Consider the following 21,274-nt stretch of genomic DNA (forward strand, 5'->3'; position numbering starts at 1 on the left):
CTTGCATGTTGGACGGATTTGCTGGGTTTTCTTTTTAATGTGGTTGGAAAGGCCAGCACTCTGGTTACTCGCCCTTGGCTTTCCCTTTTTTTTTTTTTTAAAAACAGTCATATTTGGCCTCAGCCTGTCTCGAAATATTGGGGATTTTACAGGCCATTGAGCTTTGCCTGGTCCTATTCACTGCTTTTGTGTTGCACTAATTGGCTTGATAAAGAAGGGCCTGGGCTCTGTGGAGCGCTTCTCCTCCAAGGTGAAATGTGAGATGGAGGGGGGAAATATTCAGATGTTCACTAGCAGTTATGCTCGCTGGATAATCTGAATGCATCAGAAATGAGCTAGAGCTCAGACAAAGTAGGGGATTAGGAGTCTGAGATGGGCGAGCGGGTGGACATCTGGAAGCCTGCTGTTTAGCTCGTCTGCTGGGGTGGGTTGCGTCTTCGATATGTGGGTTATAGGCACCGAAAATGAACAGCGAGCTGGGAGCTCTGTGGATAATATTCCAAAATAACGATTTCTGTTGTTATTTACGGAGGACCCCACCCTCCCCAGCAGAGCTCTGTGCGTTCAGGCTCCCCCTCTGACGCTGGAGGGACGTGCTCTGATGGCACGGTTTGTGTGCGCCACCTCCGCCTGCTGCCCTGAGGTTTTGGGGAGAAGCCTCGCACGCCCCTGTGGTGGTGTTACAGTGGATGCTCAGGCCCGTGGTTGCACAGAGGTCCCTGTGATTTTGGACAGGCGCCCAAACAGAGCCCAACAGAAGAGCAACTGCTTGGGGCTGGAGAGAAACCCAGCTTGGGGCTGGAGAGAAACCCAGCTTGGGGCTTCTGAGCCCTTCCCATGTGCAGAGCCCAGTTCTCCCGAAGCTGAGCTTGCTGTTAGCACAGGACTGCTTCTGCCCCCACCAGCATCTGCTGTGGAGCATTGTCTGCCCAGGGTCAGCTTCACCCACCCCATCCCTCTCTCCCTTCCAGCCCCTTTCCCTGATCCCTGCAGGCACAAGGTTGTGACTCGGTCCTCAGACTGTGGGTGGAACAGTTTTCTGCATTTGATGATGAAATAGGAGTTGAAAAATCCCTCTGCCTTCTTGAATACACAGTGTTGGAGAAGGAATTACAAATATGTTGTGAACAAAAATAGCGGACTAGTGGTTTGCTTTGTTTTGTTTTTCCCCAAAAGAGTAATTTCCTTCTCAGCCTCTTGGCCTCTTCTCCCTTTCTGCTCCTCCATCTCCAGGACTTTGCTCATGTTTCCATCCCCTTTCTGGACAACCTGCCTTGGCAACTTCAGTTTTGGCCACAGCTATAACGTCACTAAATGTGGCTGTACACAGCTGGAGCCGTGCAGTGCTCCCAGCAAATACCCAGTGCTGCTGGAATAGCATCCCGCCTGCCCACAGGTGGAAAGCAGAAGCATCACGCTGAGCAAGCTGGCACTGAGAGATTCCTTGTTCAGGGGAGCAGTGTAATTCTCACCCTACCCAGTGTCTGGCAAAGTGGCTTGAGGGGAAGGTAAAGAGGGGACCTCGAGGCATGAATGCGTCACCCTGAGACAGATGCACGAGGTTGGTGCTGCTTTGGGTCGTGCTTGGGATGATAAAAGCAGGGGGATTTTTAATTAAAAAGAATAATCAATGCTGCGGAAGAGAGGCAAGTACCAGGGCAGCAGGGATGTGGGCAGGGCTGGTTGAAGGACACATGTCCATTGCTGCTGGACATGATATCCCAGGGAATTAAAAGCAGGACTGAGGAGTGAGCCTGAAGCAGCCGTGTGGCAGCGTCCACTGAATGTGCTGACTCAGCCATACATGCCCGTGTTGTGTCACAGCTCTGCAAAATTTAGGGAGAGAAGGAAAGCACCGTTCCCAATTTTTTCTAGTTTGTGGGGGATAATCTTGTTTCGCCTGTCAGCTACACATCTGACCCTTGGTGCTCTGGGTGCAGCACCAATGGGTGGCAGTTCCTGCTGTGCTGCCCTCTTTTATTGCCTGTTTTTGGCAAAACTGCCTTGTTTTTATTTGGAAAGACCTTACTGAGAAGCAGAGCTGAGTCCTGGTGGGCAGTGGCACCCATGAAATGTGATTGATGTCTTATGTTTTCTCTATGTGAGCTGAGGGAGCTGCTGCTGAGGGCGACCTGCAGGTGCTGGGTGGTGTGTGGGTGCACAGGTAAACCAGCTCCTTTGCTGGGACCAGAACACTGGGAATCCTGCCTCTTGGTCTGTGCTGGCAGGGATGGAGGTCTGGGGGAGTGGTACAACACTGCTGCTGTCACCTGTGGGCACCCTGGAAGCCAAACCTCTGGAAAGCTGGGTTCAAAATCCTCCTTTTCATCCCAGGATGGGAGGAGGAGTGTGTTTTGACTGAAAAGCAGGGCCAGAAAGGTGTGTGTGTGTGTGCTGTGGGGGGACTCCAGATTTTACACAGACTAAGTGCATCACGGTCCCAATTCTTCCGCCAGCAGCTCAATGCATTGGAACTGCTCCGTGCCAGGGGAAGAGCCTGAGGGGCTGCCCAGGGGCTTTAGGACCCCATGGCAGGGACAGGGCACCCTGCAGCTCCCTGATACTCTTCTGAGCTGGCAAAGCCTTTGCTGTGAGGTGGAGGATCCAGGTTTGGGGGAGGCAGCCCTGAGCCCCAGGTCAGCTCCCCAGTTTGAGCAGGGGATGCTCCTGCAAACAGGAGCTGCTGGGAGTTTGCATCCCCCTCGGCCTCAGCCCTGAAGGAAGCCTAAAGCCTCGGTCAATAATAAGCTTATAAGACAGTAAATCTTGGTAATGAGAAAAACAGAAGACGGCATCTGCTCAACACAATGGTGCCGTGTATGGTCTGGTAAACAGCTATTGAAAGGAGTTGCCCGTTATCAGAGGGGTTACAGCTGAACAGCCCAATTTCCCTGCAGGAATCGGGGGTTTTCACTGCCCCCAGCCCTTTGGAGTGGCTGGTGGAATCCTGTTGGAGCTGAGTATGGGGAGAGGTGACCTGTTGCCCGCTAGGCCCAGAGTTTGCTCACAGGCCCTGCTGTGAGACCAGAGGCGAGTTACCATTGTCCTTCGTGTGTGGAGCTGGAGGTGTGACCTTCACAGTTGTTATCTTCTCCTCCTGTGCCCATTCCAAGGCCTCTTTGCAATGGCTGCACTGGGAGATGTACATAACTTTGGAGGGTGCTCTGCTGCAAATGATTGGGGTAAAAACGGGAAACAGTTTCTTCACTTGTCGTGTCTTTGAAGATGCCAAAATGAGATGAGCTGATGGGCAACAGACACCTGGGTATGAATGAGTTGTGCATGGGGGTGGCAAGAAAAGGGAGAGGCTGGATCTTCCCTTGAAATCCACTGGGATGAACCTAGTGCCCATGGGGTGGGAGCTGGCAGTGGTCTCGCTCCTGCTCCAACTGTGTGAAGCCAGGTCTGCAAAATGGGGAGGAGGAGGAGGAGGGGAGAGTTAAGGGGAAGGAATCTGCATATGGTGTGTAATGCATTTATGAATTGGGTCTTTAATAATTTACATTACCAGTTTAATACTTTGAATACAAATTATCTTGCCCATATGCTGTGCTGACAAACATAAAAATGGAGTAATCAAAGCTGTAATAGCACTACAGCAAAAAGACATAAAATGCCACTAGAAGGCTTAGGATAAATTATTGCATGCACACACCAGCTCTATGGCTCCCTGGTGCCAAAGGATGCATTGCAATTTCTTCCTTAGACTTTGTATTTGGGCTTGAGGACTGGTGCAGTACCAGGAGTACTGCTCAAAATTCTGCAAGATGGGCAGCGTTTAACAAAGAGAAGGAAAGAAAAAAAGTCTCACTAGTTTGATAAACACTGCAATTTAAATTCTTCTCTGGCATTACATGGGCTGCCAAGAAAATATAGCCCTCTTATTTGCAGGGAGCCCCCTTCTTCTTCCAGCAGGGTTATTTGCATGTATTATAAACTGCAGTGCTGGCTTGCCATCTTCAGGCAGCTGCCACACACTGCACAGCATCCCTGTGTATCCTTGTCCATCTCTGTGCTAGTTGGAAGTGGTAGGTCCAGCCTGGGTCCACAAGGGATGCCTGAACAAGGATGTACCAGATGATCCAGGCAGTGGGCAGCATCAGTCCAGGCAAAACAAAAGTTTTACCTCGTTCCTCTTCACAACTGTATTTGCTCCCTTCTGATGCCTGAGTTCTGAGGGGCTGGAGGAGGTGGGAGAGGATGCAACAGCCCTGGGCCTTTGGTGCTGCTTCTTGGCCACTCTTGGGCTGCGGTTTGGGTACAAGGGAACAGTATGGGTGGCCCTGAGAGCTCATGGATGCTGCAGGGGTCTTAGTGGTTTGTTTTTAACAGTCTTTTGGTGCGTGTGTGCTGGTGTACCAGGCATCTCAAAGGGCATGGGGCTCTGCAGCAAGAGGAGCAGGTTTGCAGAGCAGAGAAGTTGTGCTCACAGGGGATAGCTGCAGTTTGGAGATGTCAGTAGACCTTGTGTTGTACCTTGTGGCAAGAGCTTTTAAATACCAGCCCATTCACTGGTGCCACATCTCAAATGCAGCATCCCAGCTACAGGCAATCTTTCACAGAAAGAGCCGTTTAAGGCTCACATTTGCATACACTGAATTTCTCAGCTATCAAGGTTACTCCATACTGTAATCCATTCTGTGCTTCTAATACGATCAGTGAAAAATGAGGCTTCTTCCCAAATAAATCATCAGCAATGAAGGAAATGGTGGTTTTCCATAAGGCCTGAGGCTCCTGCGGTAGCAACGTCTTTTCCAAAAGTCAGAGAAATCTGGGCAGGCTCATTCTGTGCTGCCTGAGGTCACTGCCAGTCACTCAAGGACCCAAACCCTTTGTATATGAATGAGTTTTTCCTGCCTTTAACTCCCCCAGGATCTGCTGGTTCCTGTCTCCCTGGAATGTGGAGCCAGCAGCTGGGGTGTAGCACCCCCAAAGGTTCGGGTCACCCCTCTTTGGCTCATCCATTAATGCATGCACTGGTGCACACATACCTCTCTCTAATATGCTGAGGGTGCAGGGAATGGATGCCAGTGCTTGGGATCCCGTGCCCTGGTGAGGTGGGCATTCAGGGCTGCAGGAAGAGAGAGCGAGCGCTCTCCTCCTGCCCACCCTGCCTGTCCCTGTTCTCCACCTTGCCCAGCTTCTCATGCACCCCCCAAGCCCGGGTTTCCCTCTGATCAGGGTGTTTTGAAAGAGTCCTCTGGGCAGCAGTCATGTGGCACAGCAACCCTATTATTGCAGCCAAACCCCTCAGTGCAGACACAGCAACAAGCTTGTCCTGCCAGGGGTGATGGGGGCTGCCTGGGTGGGCAAAGGTATCTGTATGAGCCAGAATGGGGAGGGACAGATGAGCATCCAGCCCCCACTGGAAGAACTTTTACTATTGCCAGGTCTTCTGGAGAATAAGGCCCTCACTGATCCTTTTGCTCCACAAATAAATTGGATGGATCAAGACCACAATGAGAAATATCCCTATCCTCATCCAGAAGGGATTTTCAGCATAAAAGGCTTTATGTGACTCATAAACTCTAACATTTATTTCTGCACATGAGGTAAATATTTCCCTCTCTGAACGTCTAAGCAATGCAATTTTGTTTGAAGCCTCCATTTGTTTAAGTCTGGAGGTGACAATAATTCACCTGTTTTCCCTTCCCATGTTCCCCCAAGCAATGTCGTAAGCCAAAATAGAGCAAACTCAGCTCTGGCTGTTTGTCACTTGTCAGCTCCCTCCTTCAAACATGTTCAGATGAGCTTTGTCCTGGAGTTTACATTTGGGCACCTTCTGATCTCTAGCTGTTGGTAAATGGCCCTGCGTTCTCCTGTTTAGAGGAAGAAATACAGCACACCTGCATGCAGCCACTGCCAGGGCAGGCAGGAAAGAGAGACATAACTTAATCTAACTCCAGATAAATCATGATTTCACAGCAATCTGCCTGCCACAGGCAGTTGAGAGCCCCATCTCCTTGGCACTGTAACAACACTTGTCACTCAGTGTCCCAAAGAGACCCGCTCACGGCCAGAGATCACAGATGACTGAGAAGATGCCTGCAGTCGTAAACACCATCAATCTGGAGAAAACAAACACTGCCGGGAGCCAGTGTCAGATGAGGATGTACGAAGTCAGCGCTTGTCTCTGCAGAGCATGGGATGTGCCCATGGGCCACGCGGACCCCCAGCCTCACACCTCCCCAGGTCTGTTGCCACCTGAAGCTCCAGCAGCTCCAGGGAGGCAAAGTGCTGCCAGTCCTCTTCCCTGGGAGGGCTTGGGTCTCCAGCTTCTGGAGGCTGTAGCCCACTATGTAGCCCCCAGCACAGGAAGGGGGACCAAAGTAGGGGTTAGCTGCTGAGGGACAGAGGTCTTGGGGGGTGTCCTTGAGGCACTGTCTGCTTTTGCTCTTCGAGGGAGATGAGAAAATGATGCTCCCACTGTGGTGGTAGATATGGCTTTTGGCTTCTCTGCCCCTGCTCTCCTGCTCCCAGCTGGGACTCCCCTATTCCCCCTGCAGCTCCCAATGCAGCTCCCTGGGTCCCTGCCTGTTCTCCAGGACATGTCCATGTCCAAGCCTAAACTCAATGCTAACGTGCACAGGCTGTTTCTTTATCTGTCTGCCTCTTTTTTCTCTTTCTTCCTTTTTTTTTTTAAAGAAAACTGAATCTAAGGCTGCCATGTAGTGATGATGATGACAGTATTGTTAGTTGTTATTTCTATTTCCATAGCTCCAAGAGGCAGAGAACAGAGTCCCACTGGGTTAAATGCAGCACATGCCATAACAAAAAGACAGTTTGGGTGCCAAACAACTTGCAATCTTCTTTTTAATGTAAGCAATGTAAAATTAAGATTACTATAGCAACATCTTGCCCACGTTGCACACAGATAGGATTTGTTGGTCTTTATATATATATGCGTGTGTGTATGTGTATATATATGTAATGTACATATACAAATCCTAAATATCTCTGGCAACTTTTCCTACAGTTGAATTTATATTTAATTTCTATCTCTCTGTATCTCAGATCGAATTTGCATCCAGCTTTCCCTCAGCAGCCTTGCCTTTTCCTTCAAGCTGCTTTGTGCACACTGTGTGCCAGGCTCAAGTCCCCTCTGCCTGGGGAGAGCACTTGCCCCCTGGTTGGGAGCAGGGAAAAGCCCTGACTGGAGAGGGGGCCATCCCATTTGCTGACTTAATGTTAAAACGCCAAATTTGCTTTCTTCAGTTAGGTTTTAGGAGAGTAGGGTGGACCTCTGGCATGCAAATCCCGAATTTTTCTTCCCATCTGTCTTCTCTCAAGTTATTAGTTCAACTTTAAATGAAATTTCCTATGAATTATGAACCGCAGCTCTTGTTTATTCTCCATGACTGAATAAAACCTGGGTCCAGAAATGCCTGCAGGAAGGACAGAGCACACCCAGGAGCTGAGGGAAAGGCAGCAGGAGGAGGGATGCTCTACAGCTCAGTGTCCCTTAAATTCTCCAGGAAAACAGCAGAAATGCAAGCACAGTTTTCACCTTGTTGCAGAGGTAAGTGGAGTTACTGATAAAGGAGAATTTTAACATCTCCAGATCTGAGGAGCTGTCTTTGCTTACGAGTCTACAATCAGGGAGGAGGGGAAAGCCAGGCACCAAACTGTGCTCAAGAGATCCGAAGGGTACTGCTTTCTGCTGAAGAAAGACACACCAGAGGGATACCCACTTCTCCTGAGGAGCAGGAGGAACTTGCAGCGCATTTGTAGCAGCTTTGAGGCTGTGGAGTCGAACATGCACAGTTGGAGGGCTGGTGGATTTGCTGTTTTGAGACCAGACTGTAATGGAGATCTGAGAACCAAAACTGAAAACGTCTGCTGGCAGGTCTGCGTGGAGGAGCTGGAAAGCAGCCTGGAGTTGCCAGCTGCAGATTTCTGGTGCCTCTGACTTAGCAGAATTAAATACAAGGAAATAAATCACAGGCAGCTCTGCCTGCAGGGTCTAGAAGGAAAGCAAAGTGGCTGGGGTGAGGCAGGTGAGGAACTGCGCTTCCCAGCGTGTCCGTGGGCACAACAGAAGCGGCAAAGTGAAGAAGGGATCTGCACACCACAGAGGGGCCAGCTTTCAAAGCCCACCCAGGCAAACGGAATGGGCTTTTCTTCAGACAGAACTGCTCTGTGAGCAGGAATCAATACCCTTCTGCAGAGCCTGCAAAAATGCTGACGGGTTTAAGTGTGCAGAGCTGATGCGGAGTAGGAGGTTTCTGGAATGGAGCTATTGAAGAGACAGGCAGGACAGAGCAAGCGCAAGTGATGCTTCACACAAACGTTGGGTGCTGGTGTGGATCTTAAAGTGGCAGCAGAAGGTACAGGGGCAGCTGAAGATTGGATCAGGCAATGGGGAGTGGGTTGAAGACCAGTGGAAATTCATGAGCAATCATGCATTATTGTTGAGCAGTCATGTATGTATTGTTGTAAGATGGGCAATCAGCTGCAGCAAAGTTGTCCCTTTGCTGAATCAGCCCCAACCCTGGGCTGATCCATAGGTAGAAGAGACATTGCTACCTCCTTCCCCAAAGGAAGGAGTAAAGGCAGGCGCCAGGGGGCTGACAGAACAGTGGGACTGGGAACCTGGCCTGGGAGGAGTCAGCAATGTCTGTAGGGCTGAAGAAACCATCTCCAAGACAGTTGGTTAAAATGCACACACACTTTCTCATCTTTTTTTCTGGAAAGGGAACCCACCGGGACAAGAGACTGTTTATGATGAAAGTTAACTCTGGGCTTCCATGGGTAGGGGCAGCTGCTGTGAGCAGTGTGAGCACCAGTGCACTGGGTTAAGGTTTGGTGTGCAACTTCAGCCCAGAGACCTGGTTGTTCACCCCTTGGAAATGCTGTGGAGCTTTGCAGGTGTGCTGGAGTGTCCGGTGAAATCAGGGCTTTTGATGGGAGTACGGAAAGAGAAGGGAATCCTTTCCCCTTCCCCAGGGGGTTTCCCATCTGGGGGCTGCACAGTGCTGATATGTGCCAAAGTGACAGCCTGAGGAAAGGGAGTCTCTTCACTGGGGAAAAAACTCTGGTTTTGGAGTCAACTGGCCGCAGCCCCTCTGTCAACTCTGCCGCACTGACGCTGTGGGTGGCTGCACTTCCACAGGGGCAGGTGGGTACCACACGTCCTCCTTGGCTTCACGGCACTGCTGTGCCAGCCATCATCCCCATCACCTCTCCACTTTTTATTTCTCTTGACCCCCATGTTCCCATCAGCCATTTTTAAGCAAGCCTGCCACCAAGACCGTAATCGGTTCCCATGTCCTCCTCTTTATGCTCTCACCCAGCAATTTGCGCAGGGCTGTCGAGCTCTCCGCTCGTAATTGACGGGGGAAAGCAATCTGCTTCACAAGAGGAAACATCTCCACCGGCTGCTGGATCCGAGCAGGCTATTTCCCATAATGAGGATGAAGTAAAACAGGATCTCACTAACAGCCGTGGATGTAGCTGAGCCCTCATTACTGCAGGCGCAGAGGTGCTGTTTGGGACATAATTAAGAGGTTGATATTTGGAGTGCAGCGTGTCGCACTGTCCTTCCCATGCTGCTGCCTCACAACAAGGCATTTAGAGCCAAGTGCTCCTCAAGTTTGCTCCAGTCACAGCTCCCACAGTCCAGGCTGCAGGAGGGGCTGCTTGGGGAAAAGGGAAAGCTTCTTGTCTTCTTTCTTAAGACAGTTGTTTCTCTCCTTGCAGAGGATGACCATGGCTAATTTCAGCCTTAGCACTGGAAAGCAGCTGCCAATGGCAATAGCTTGAGCTGTCCCCAGCTGGAAAAGCAGCTTGGACTTGGTGTGGGCAGAATGTTTGCAGGTGGGTGTACATCTGGGTGAACTGCAGTGCAAATAGGGGATGGGGAGGGGGGGGAATGTGGAGGGGAGAGTCCCCAGAGCATCTCAGCAGTTTCTCACTAATAGTTTCACACTATTCCTGCCCGACAAGACCAGGTGCCTGAGCCATCCTGGATGTCTGAGGTGCTGCACAAACTTTTGGGGGTGTTGGAGATAAGAGGAACCACCTCTGTTTGGACATTATCCATGGAGAGGAGAGCTTTCCCTCCAGGCTCTCAGGGAGGCAGCCAGTCTTATCTCCTAGAGGCCCTAAAAAGGCACTAACTAGCCCTTTTCCTTGGGATTGAAGCACAGTCAGAGGATAAGCTTATGTTCCTCCTCCATGTAAAGGTGTTGGTAAGCTAGGTAATACCCTGGTGAGTCCAAAAGACTGGCTTGGCCCTTCCAGCTGACCTCTTATGGGAGGATTAGAGGAGGGGAGAGAGAAGGAAGTGAGAAAGGGGCTGCAAGAGCACTGGGAAAACTGAGAGCAGTCCAGCATCCCTGCAGGTACCAGTGTGGGAGCCTGAGAGCAGCAGGATTCCTGTGTGCACAGCATGTTGGGGCAAAAGGGATGGACTGGAAAGGGGATGGCGAAAGGAGACCTGTAAGGAGAAGGAGTGGGTTTGTTGTTGGTTTTTACTGGTAGAAAAGGGACTGGATGAGGAATCTCAATGGGAAAATATGAAGTGCTCCCTTTTTTCCCCCTCTTTTTGTCCTGCTATCCCAGGAGGTCTCTGTGGAGAGCCTGGCCCACACTCGCTTGAGCACATGCGTTGTGGGGATAGTGCGAGGAGGATGAGTGGTCCTTCTTTTGCTTGAGGCAAAAGCAGATCTTAAACACAAACTGGGAGGGCAGCCCCCTTGGCAGCCTGCACAGCAACCAGACTGCCTTTGCTGGGAGCAGGCCCTCTGATTTGGGATTTTTTAGGGGGCAGGATTTAGTAAAATCATTGAAAACCCCCACATTTCATTCTAGTACCTTGAGACCTGTAGCAAGACCAGTTCCAACCTGGCCCAGCATGGGATGCTGCCTGATGTAGCTGGTGGTGAGAGCTACCCCAATGCCCAGCACACATGCCCCCAGGGATGCAGAGCTGGGTTCAAGCCACTGATGGTGCTGCAGGGAAGAGCTGGGGTTTCTCCACACACAGCGGAAGGGCAGGAGTTATTTGCTGGCAGAGACTGTGCAAACCCCATGCATAATTCAGCTCTGCCATACAAATCATCCCACCAGTAAAAGCCTTTTCAGAAAGCACGATTTGATTGCAACAAACTCTGACCCAAATGTGCTGCAGCCGACAGCCCCGTATGACAGGTTTTAAACTTTTGCCGTCACTTCCTTCTGAGAGGCAGAGTGAATCTAGGTCACCCTCACCAGCTTGTTTGTAATGAGGCTAATTCTGATTTCATTCATGTTGCATCCTCGAGTTTGAGATGGGGGGGAAAAAAAACGGGAGATTTGAAAAGGCAAGTCAGCCTCAAAGTCATTCTTCTTAAATCCCATCTCGGAGCAAAGGAAGTGGTTTGATGTTGCGTCCCAAGGCAACATTGACGGCGTCATTTAATATTCAGGGTACGAAAAGAATACAAAGTTTTTCTTCTTTCCCTTTTTATTTAGATTGCAGAGTTAAGCAGTTGAGCTGAATGAACGGGCCTGTGTCCGCAGCTTTTTGAGCGATTAACAAAAAGGCCTATTCTGGGTGAGTGAGCTGTGAGCTCTGCATGAGGCTGCTGCTGCAGGGACAAAGAGGGGAAGTGGCTGAACACGAGGTTATTAGTTTGTCTGGAGTTTCCAGGCAAGCACGACGGCACAAACAGAGCCGCTTGTTTGTTGATCTGTTCTGCGAAGGCAGCTCAGGGCAAGCTGTTGTATTCATCTGTTTATTGCTGAAGCAGCCAGTGCTGTTTTTCCCAAGACTGGGATTCTCCTACGCCATGCACGGGACGGCTGTGTTGCCTCTGCAGTAAATAGCTGCACAGTCCAAACAGACAAGAAAAAAGTTTGGGAGAGAGGAACTACTGCTGTGTGTGCTTGGCTAGAGAGCTGCAGGTGGATAATGGTGATTCCCCCTCTGGTAATGGTTTGGGAACAGCTCTGCCTCCAAGACAGATACTGGATTTAAGGGCAGAATTGAGATTAAGGGGGACAAAAAAGGTGTTTGCCCTTATGTTGATGCTAACAGCCATGATGCAGGGCTCCTTCATATCCCATCTGGGGCTAAACAGCATAGAAGTAGCCCACGTGGCAAAGGATTTATCATCCCCGTTTCTGCTTCTGCTTATGTGTGTCTCCCCAAGGCCATTGCTTGAGTCAAAATGCCCACTTTTTGAGAAATTACAGCTTTTATTGCCTGTTGTTCTTGCTGGAAATAAGTGCTTGCTAGGCTGCTGTGGTGAGAAGAGGGGTTCAGCTTGGCATCTTTGCTGTGTGTGTGTATCTGGGGAACAGAGCAGGGGCTCAGTGGAGCACTGGCAAGGGAGACCACTGAGCATTACTGCTTGGGGACCTCTGTGTTAGGAATGACTTTAAAATTGCCTTTGCAGTTCGCTGAGAGTTATTTGCTCTGGGGAAACCACTAACCTACCCTGTGATCCTGGTGGTCCCTGTGCTTCTGGTGCCTGCTTCTGCAAGGGAGGGAGTTACAGATCAAAGTGCCTTGCCTTGCAGCCTGCCTGCAACTAAGACAGTCAGCATAGAAGTTCTTTCTGGTGCCCTGATTTTCTATCTTTCTCCTTTCTTCTCATGTCTCTTCCTTCCTTTGAAGTGGGACACCAAGGCACCTTTGAATGAGCTCATGTTGGAATTCTGGATTTTCCATCCTGGTATTCCTTATCCAGTGCTAACCTACCTGTTCTAGGGAGTGCCCAGGGGGCCACTAATTATTTTGGTAAGCATGAGGAGTTCCCCAGGTCTGGATAAAGGGAATGGATATGTCACTGTCCCTAAGCAGGCTCAGTCAAAACAACAAGACAAATTTGCCTTAAATATACCGAATTCAGTAGAGTAGTATTTGTGGAGAACAGCCATTATCTTTGTATATTTGACAAAAGTTAATTGTCTCTGTGACAAAATCAGTGTAGTAGTCAGCCTGTCCCTGTATAGGAGGAGAAAAAAAATCCTTCATTTATAAGCGATTCATTAAGTAGCATTAAAGCTGTCTCTGAAGACAAAATAATCTTTTTAAAGAGGACTCATGGTAGCGAGAAGGAAGATTAATGCCTCAGCTATTTTTCAATTATGTAAGCTTTCATTTATTACAGTATACCTGGATTAACTCTTACTAAGCTGTGTGCCCTGGTAGGTAGGGTTGGGAAGGGGGAGTGTTTTTGTGCCCCTGGACACGAGGCAGGGGCACAGAGAGAGGGACGAATGATTCTCTGCACGTGGCTGCTGTGATGGGTGTGAGTGGCATGGCAGGGGGGTGCCAGGTGATGCCCCTCTCAGCCTCACCATTACCAAAGCTGTTTTGCACAAGGAGTGTGCATTTATGGTGCTTCAATATTTTGCAGTGATTACATTCTGCTTGATCTTCCTGCTTGCACACATGTACACACCCTCCCCAGTGTAGCTTGGGTACTGAAAGGCTCTGTTTTCTGACTCTAATTCAGTTGCCTTCTCCTGTGATCATGTTTATGATCCTTGCACAAGCAAATGAGCCTAAATTCTTCTAACACACTGGGGATACTCTTATTTCAGTATGATTTATGTCAGTGGTTTCCAGTAAAGTGTAATTAAAAAGGTCTTATTGATACCTCTACCTTCATTTTTCCCCTTGCCACTGCTTCCTAGAGTCTTGTCTTAATTGAAGCAGTGAAGAGTCCATTTAGCAGGAAGGTGGGAGGAAACAGCCTGAATATCATTCATCTAAATCACTCTACCGATGAAAACAGTTGCTCACTACATCTATCAAAATTTCTTCTAAGTGTCTTACGAGAGATTAGTTTCTGCAACTGTACAGATGCACGCACGCCTGGTAGAGCTCTGCAGACCTTCCCATCCATAGCAGCCACACCAGGCTGTGGAAGAGGACTGCTTTTTGCAGGTATACATTCTGCACCAAAATAAGTTGCCAGATGAAAAGCCATTTTTGTTTTTTTCCTGTTGCATCAGCTTCACAAAACATTACACCCCCCTACGTTGCACTGCTGTGCGAGCAAGGCTTTTTAAAGTACAAATGAGGCCAAAATCTTTGTTGGGCAGCTTTGGTGCTCTTGCCAACGCACCTGTATGTAAAGTTCAGGTCCTCTGAAGTCACATCAGAGCCAAAAAAAAAGCATCTGAGAGCATCTTAAAAGTGCTGCAAAATCTGACAGGGAAGATCAGAGTGAAGGTGGAAGGTGCTGAAAGGATCTGTCCATACAAGCTGACCCTGCTACTGTACCACAGGTAGGTCCTGAACACAGAGCAGCTGAAAGTCTGTGAACAAAATGTTTTAGTTTACACAAAACCTGCAAAACTATGCAGAATTCAGTGCAGAGTCAAAAGGAAGCCCAAAGAAGCTCAACTTCAAGCCAAAATGCTCACTTTTGCAATTTGAGAACGGAGGATATTGATCATTACCTTTAAGAACTCCATTTTTGTTTCAAAGCTGGGTGCTCTCCAGTCAAGGGGGAAAAGGTAAAGAGACATTCTTGTCTCAGCGAAGGTCTGAGTGCAGATGCAGGGCTGGCTCTGACCCCGGGCCAGCAGGCCGGGACGGACCCAGTTTGCTGCTGGTTTCGGCTGTGCTGTGCTGCTGCCTGTGCTCTGCCGGCGGGGAATGAGCCATCAAAGCGTTCGCTCTCAGCTTTGTTATTGATTCACTCGACCGGGCAGTTGTAAAACCCCCATGACGGGTTGTGACACAGCCTTTGTGTTTGCTTGGGCACTTTGACCTGCACGCAGAGGGGTGGCTTTGGGCCGAAGCCAGAGGAGGTGGTGATGGGCAGCCCCAGCGCCCCTGCCCTCTGTCCTACCCTCACCCGGGCTCCAGCACAGCGTCCTGGCTGATTGCTGAGCAGCTTTGCTATGGAGACAGTCTGAGAGAGCTGGAGTTGTTCAGCCTGGAAAAGAAAAGTTTCCGGGGATACCTTACAGCACCTTCCAGTACCTAAAGGGCTACAAAAGAGCTGTAGATGCTGTAGATGCTCCATCCCTGGGAGTGTTCAAGGCCAGAAACATCCTGGATGGGGCTCTGAGCAACCTGGTCTAGTGGAAGGTGTCTCTGCCCACAGCTGGGGGATTGGAACTGCATGATCTTGAAGGTCTGTTCCAACCCAAACCATTCCACAGTATCATAAAAGTTATCTGATTTTTTTTTTTTTCTAACCAGAGCTGAGAGTTCATGTGGTTGCAGTATTGTGGCCACAGTCTGACCACAGAGGCTTGGTCTCTTCTCGCTCATGCTGATGTGGACTAAAACACAGAAGGTGCCGGGAAGCCCCAGCCGCGGGTCTGGGCTGCGGGAAATCCCGGCTGTTCTCCTGCGGCTGAGAAGCGTGCAAGGGGGCTGGCTCGAGTTTAAATTACCGCTGAGGGTTCCGCATCGCACATATTGCAACCGGTAAAAAGTATTAAACCGAAAGCGAGTGGTGTATTATGCTGTGGCGTAAGTGGTTGAAAAAAGTTCCCATGGGGATGGGCTCGCCTCGGGGGTGGGTGGCCGGGAGCGGAGCCGCGGGGCAGCGGGAAACACAGGCAGAGGGGAATACAGGCAGAGGGAAACGCGGGCAGAGGGAATCCCTCAGCGGCTCGGAAAACGTTCGAGGGCGGGAGCTGGGCGAGTGTGCCGGCAGCATCCCAGGCTGGAGGCGCTCCCGGCCGGGCGGGAGGGCGAGTGGCGGGCGGGCAGGAGGGTGCGGGGCCGATGGCATCGGGCGGCTGTCACCGCGTGTCCCCCCACCCCGACCCCCCCAAGAGGTGCGGGATCCCCCCCGCCCCGGGCCCACCCGGCACCCCCGGATGGCCGCGCGGTGGCGCCCTCGGCCCGGGAGCGGCGCGGAGCCCCCGCGCACCGCGAGCCCCCGCCCCGGGCAGGGCGGCGGCGCCGCGGGGAGGGGGCGGCGGGAGCGCCCCGGGACGGGCCCGTGCAGGGCCTGGGGCGCGCTCCTCCCCGCGGCCCCCGGCGGGCAGCGCTGCCGTCGGGCCGGGAGGAGGAGGAGGAGGGGCCCCGGCGGCGGCGGCGGCGCGGGCAGAGGCGCGCATGGAGCGGCCGGGGAGCAACGGGAGCTGCCCGGGCTGCCGGCTGGAGGGGGGCCCGGCGGCGGTGGCCGCCACGGGTCTGGCGGCCGTGCTTATCTTCACCATCGTGGTCGACGTGCTGGGCAACGCGCTGGTCATCCTGTCCGTGCTGAGGAACAAGAAGCTCCGCAACGCCGGTGAGCGCGGGGCGGGCGCGGGGGGCGGCGGGCGGAGCGGAGCGGAGCGGTCCCGCACCGCGTCCCGGGCTCCGCTGCTCCGGCCCCGCACGGCCCCGCTGCTGGCGGGGCAGGAGCCCGCGGGAGGCGGCGGGGGCAGGACTGCAGCCCCGCAGCGGAGCGGTGAGGGAATCTCCGCTGGGCATCCCCGGCCGAGGGGTCCGCGCTGCCCCGGCCGAGGGATGCGAGCTGCCGGGGAGCCGGAGCAGCGCCTGCCCGTCTCCTCTCCCCGGTGAGCGGGCTGCCGTCGGGTTCCCGGCTCGCTCGCTCTCTGTCCGTCCTGTCCCGCTGCTGCTGTACCTCCGACTTTTCGAAACTTCTGTCCCCCAGAGGCAGCTGAACGTGGAGGAGCCCGAACTCAGGTAAAACCCACGTCCCTCCACCCGACCCGCGCTGGGAGGAGCGGGGCAGAGGCGCAGGTGAGAACTCCGAGTGCCGGGTTATGTATGGAGGAAGAGCGTTAGGGTTTTTAGACGAGCCCATTACAACGCTTGCTTTTGTGTTCCAGCCTTGCATATATTTTAGTGTTTTCATCGTCAAGCTGCGATGCTGAAAACAAGAGTAAGATTTTACATGATTTTTTTCATAGGTAATTTAGAAGTCTGGTTTGGAGCCTCATGTGTTAACTCCTTAATGAATTAATGTAGGAAAATTGTGCAGTGGATGTTATTAAACATTTTTAAGAAGGCTATATAGTTTGTCTAATTTTTTTTGGTTTTCCTTCAAAGTCTTGTTATTTTAACAAAGAAATAGTACTGGGCATCAATTTTAGCAAAGAAGTAATATTGGATATAAGTTGCTCTGTAAGGAGTTTAATGTAGTCTGTTGCTTAAACTGTACCGTAGAGTATGTTTTGCTGAGGAGTACACCATTGTTTGCTTTTATAAAGATATAAAATGACCTTCAGTTTTATAGCTTGTAAAATGGTTTTAGTGAAATATCTCCAGTGTTCATGATGCGTTGTAAGCAGTTTGAGATGCTCATCTCTGTCTCGGTCCTCTGTGACTGTGGAGGGACTCAACAGACTTCTGTAAAAGTACCTGATGGGTAAGGCTACCAGGACAATTTCTCCCCAGTACCTTTAATATTTGATTGATTCATTAATGATAGATAGTACAGAAATGGGCACTGGCTTGGGCAAGTGCTGGATGTAGGGACCTTGAACAGCAAGTTGCTCTTTAACTGGTACACAAAACGCTGCCCATAGTACCCACAGTACACAGACATGCTGTACTGGGTGAGAAACTTAGTATGGTTGGGAAAGGTATTTGCTGTTCCCTTCAGCTTTGCTTTAAAATGCAGGTGCTGCGAGCTTGTGATCAGTGATTCCGGGAAGGAAAAGGAGAGACATCCTTCCCCTCTCCCAAGATAACTAGTGGTTAATGGTTAATGTTATCTGGCTGGTTGGGAAGCAAGCAGATTCGAGGCTATTAACTGCTTTTATTACCTTCAAATTGTTAATCACTTGAATGGGTTTCATGTTTTACAATAGCCTCCGCTGTGAGTTGAGGTAAACTTCCTGTGGAGTAAAAAAGAGCAACTTTCTCTTGAAGTGATCACAGAGATATTTTCCAAATCCTAGTCCTTGTCAGTAGCCTGTTGTCTGCTCTCCATACAAGCTATTAGGGTGTATGAGTAAAGCTAACACAAGTTGCTCACCTTCCTGATTTAAGGGGGCTCTTGTTGCACACAAAACTTTAGTGTGACTAGTGGGGAACTCAGTGTGACAGGCTTTGAAGCAGTGGTAAGGTGTGAGGAGATCTACCCTGCTTTGTTCATCTGAGTTCACTCCTGCTCCTCATTCAGTCACAGCCTAAACTGGGAACGCCTGTGCCAAATCACTGAGGGTTTCAGCAGCAGAAGGGTGACATGGTCAGGCTGATGGTGATGGTCTGAAGTTCAGTAAGGTGAAATGTCTAACCAGCATCTGACTGTTGTCATCTTGTTTTGCTGAGAAGGTCACGTGTGTTTAGGATGTTCGGACAACACTGCTTCTCTCCATGTCGGGAAGCAAGCAGTCTGTCAGCTTTCCTGGACCCAGGACAAAAAGTCAGGGATCTCAGCTCAGTTCATGCTCCTCCTGACGTGTGAGCAGCCACGTGAATGAGAGGGGCTCAGTTGGAGCCCAGCAGCCAGACTGAAGTCCTTTGGACAAAGAGTTTATCTGCTCATGTGCAAACATACCCTAAGCCAGTTCAATAAATGAAAAGGGCACCTGTGATGGCTGTGTCAGCTCTTGCCAAATCCTGGAAGCGCCAAGCCCTCCTTTTCGTCTGGCTGGACCTAAAACTGTATCAGCAAGATAAGGTGTATTCAGGCTGGGATGTGTAAGTGGCACTGCTTCAGTAGCCGTGGTGGGTGATCACTCCTGTGGGGATGGGGTTTTTGGTCCTTTCCCCTGGACTTCTCTGCAGTACTTGTCACACTTCGGCACCTCTCCTCTCCACGCAGCTACAGCGGGCAGAGTGTGAGTGTGTCTGTAGGGCAGGGTCTCACATCAGCAGTTGCCTGGAGCTGAATGAGGAGAAGGAGATGGGCGGTGCTTGAGGGCAGGAGAGATTGGGATTCACTGAAAGCCACAGGCTTCATCTGTGATGGACAGTTCACGTTCTCTCGGTCTTGCTGGAGAACTGCTGGTGTTAAACTTTCCTGCATTCAGCTACCCGGACACTTGTAGCTGTTTGTGTGGTCAGAGAGGTTCAAACAAAGCTCCAGGCTTTGGTCTGTATGTTCACAGTGCAGGACAATTCTGTGATTGAGGGTGAAGGGCGTGGGAAATAACTCTGCCCCTCTGACAGGAGAGATATCTGTCTGTCTTTATGGGAGAGGTGAACTTCTGTGGCAGCTGAAAACTCTGACAAACCTGGCCACCCTGATATCCCTGCACTGGGGGAGTTGGGAAGCAAAAGAACTTCCCTGTAAAACTTACCAAGAGAAATCACATTACTCCGCTTTCCATGTGGGAAGGTGCAACGTATGTTGATGTGCCCAGTGCTGTTACTGAAAGGTGCTCAGAGCACTGAGCACAGATTAGGACCCAAGTAAGAAATAATATGAGTGAGCCATGAATTATGTGGCACGTGCAAGATCAGGACCAGCCAAAGGCTGCTGGCATGGCTGAGTTTACAGCTTTCCATTTCTGGCTCTGACTAGCTTTACAAGTGTGAAAATCATCACTAAAACCAGCCAATGTTTTTCAATGAGTAACCTGCTGCCTGGGCAGAGGCTCTTCAATACCCTTCCCTAGCTCTTCTGAACTCACTGCAAACTCAGGCACACAGCCCAAACATGCATTCCCTGGAAACCCACGTCTCCCAGCAGTGCTGCCTGGAGCTTTGTGTGCAGAGAGCAATTTCTGCTGCCTCACGAGCCCGTTTCCCTCTTGGGAACATCATCTCTTGGGGGATCCAAAACCTCTGTGGGGGCAGGCAGTGCAGGTATAACTCTAACGAGGTCACTAGGCTCAACCGGATTGTAATCCTCTGGATATACACCACACACTGCTGTTTGCACAGTGCGGGGGATTTTGTTCTTGGGCTGTCACACCAGCCAAAGTCAAGCGTCACACAGAAGTCTGCGTGTGTTATGTCAACACAGTTACCTTTGTCAGCCAAATGCAAACTCTCATAAGAAATGCTAGATCCGTTTGACAAGCCCTCCAGCCAGAAAACTCTGTTGACTAACAGGAGTTGTGTTTCCACCCCTGCTCGCTGGCCGCTCCCTGCCCCGCTGGGAGCATGGGCAGGGTGACCAGCCTGCACTTCCCGGGTCAGCCGTTTGCCCTCTGGAAATCCTGGCACAGTGCTAAGGTTTTGTTTGCTTGAGCGAGGTTTTTTATTTATTATTCCAAGACCTCTGGAACTTCCTGGCTGGCCTGGGACATGTTTCTGGTGGTTTTTTTTTTGTTTTGTTTTTTTTTTAAGTCAGTGTTGGGAATTCGGTGAGCTCCTTCATATAAACCTCCCTCTTGAGTGCAGGTTTTCTAATTACAGATGTGAAAGATGGTTAGCAGATGGTGTAGGGCATCTTCCCAACTGACTTTTCAGAGAATTTTGCTTCTATAGCTGAGATTTAAGTCATCCATATTTACAAATATAAAAAGTAATGCTTATACTTCCAACATCTTGTGTATCAGGATACTTTCACTTTTTTAGCATCACGCCTATCGTATTAATAGATTGTTGCTTTTTTCCTGATATACCTACTGCCAGTAGTTCTTTTTATATCTTTTAGCTTTCTTAATAAATGTGTTGATTTCTAGCTCTAATTTTATAGTGAGTTTTCAATTTGTTACATATTTTATTTGATTTTTAAATTTGGTTCTTGTCTTAAAAAATTCTTTTTTTAAACCACATGAACATGTTTTTTTTTAATATAGTACTGCTGGTTTTGGTGCGAAGGAGGGCTCTACTAAGGCGTCTTTAAACATTTCCCAATAAGGATTGTCACATTTACTTATATTTAGGTGTTTTCTCTCGGTTATTTTTGTTTGGTTGTTTCTAGTTTTGGTAAACTGACCTTTCAGAGATGTTGTGTTGGACCATGTTCTGTTTCCTTACCTCAAATGCAGTTGAGAGCTCTGATTGGTTTTCTTCCAGATACTGCAGGATTTCCTTGTCCTAGAAAGCTATCTATATGTAGGTGTGTTGAGATTTATTTTTATTTTTTTTTTTAGCACCACAAACCCTCCAGCATCTGCCACGAGCCTGAAATTACATCTCTTCTTGCTGTAGATTGTGGGTAGATGCTTCAGGAGCTGCTCATCTGTTCTGCTGATTCATTTGTCTACAGAAAACTCCCACCAGTGCTGCTGATGTACCCAGCCTCAGGCCCTCTGCCCCTGTGGCAGGCGGGTGCTGGAGTGGGACCATTGGCTGCAGGAGGTGGGAGAAGCAGGAGTGACAGTAGGATGAAACCTGCTGCAAAATCAGTTTAGATTAAGGTGAAGAGTGAACTATAATAGCAGTGCATAGTGGGGAACTGTCTTGGTCTGTCTTTCTAGAAGGTGACTTGCATAGTGAGACACAGGCATGGCATCTGTT

General features: G+C 50.1%; 1 protein-coding gene across 2 annotated transcripts in view; it reads left to right on the forward strand.

The window, feature by feature from the left end:
• Positions 1-7,418: 7,418 nt before the first annotated feature.
• The window catches only part of GPR50 (G protein-coupled receptor 50), a 45,157-nt gene continuing 31,301 nt past the window's right edge, over positions 7,419-21,274 (forward strand). Inside the window, exon 1 of one of the 2 annotated variants that reach the window (XM_027888375.1) lies at positions 7,419-7,519. In XM_027888375.1, the coding sequence (XP_027744176.1) occupies positions 7,441-7,519 (79 nt within the window). In that variant the 5' untranslated portion in view covers positions 7,419-7,440. Of the gene's footprint in view, positions 7,520-16,009; positions 16,194-21,274 lie in introns of those variants that run through there. The other variant, XM_027888373.1, reaches the window with a different exon arrangement.

This window comes from Empidonax traillii, unplaced genomic scaffold (genome assembly GCF_003031625.1).
Source record: "Empidonax traillii isolate 1590-97213 ecotype Southwest subspecies unplaced genomic scaffold, ASM303162v1 scaffold237:size1322474, whole genome shotgun sequence".
Lineage (NCBI taxonomy): Eukaryota > Metazoa > Chordata > Aves > Passeriformes > Tyrannidae > Empidonax > Empidonax traillii.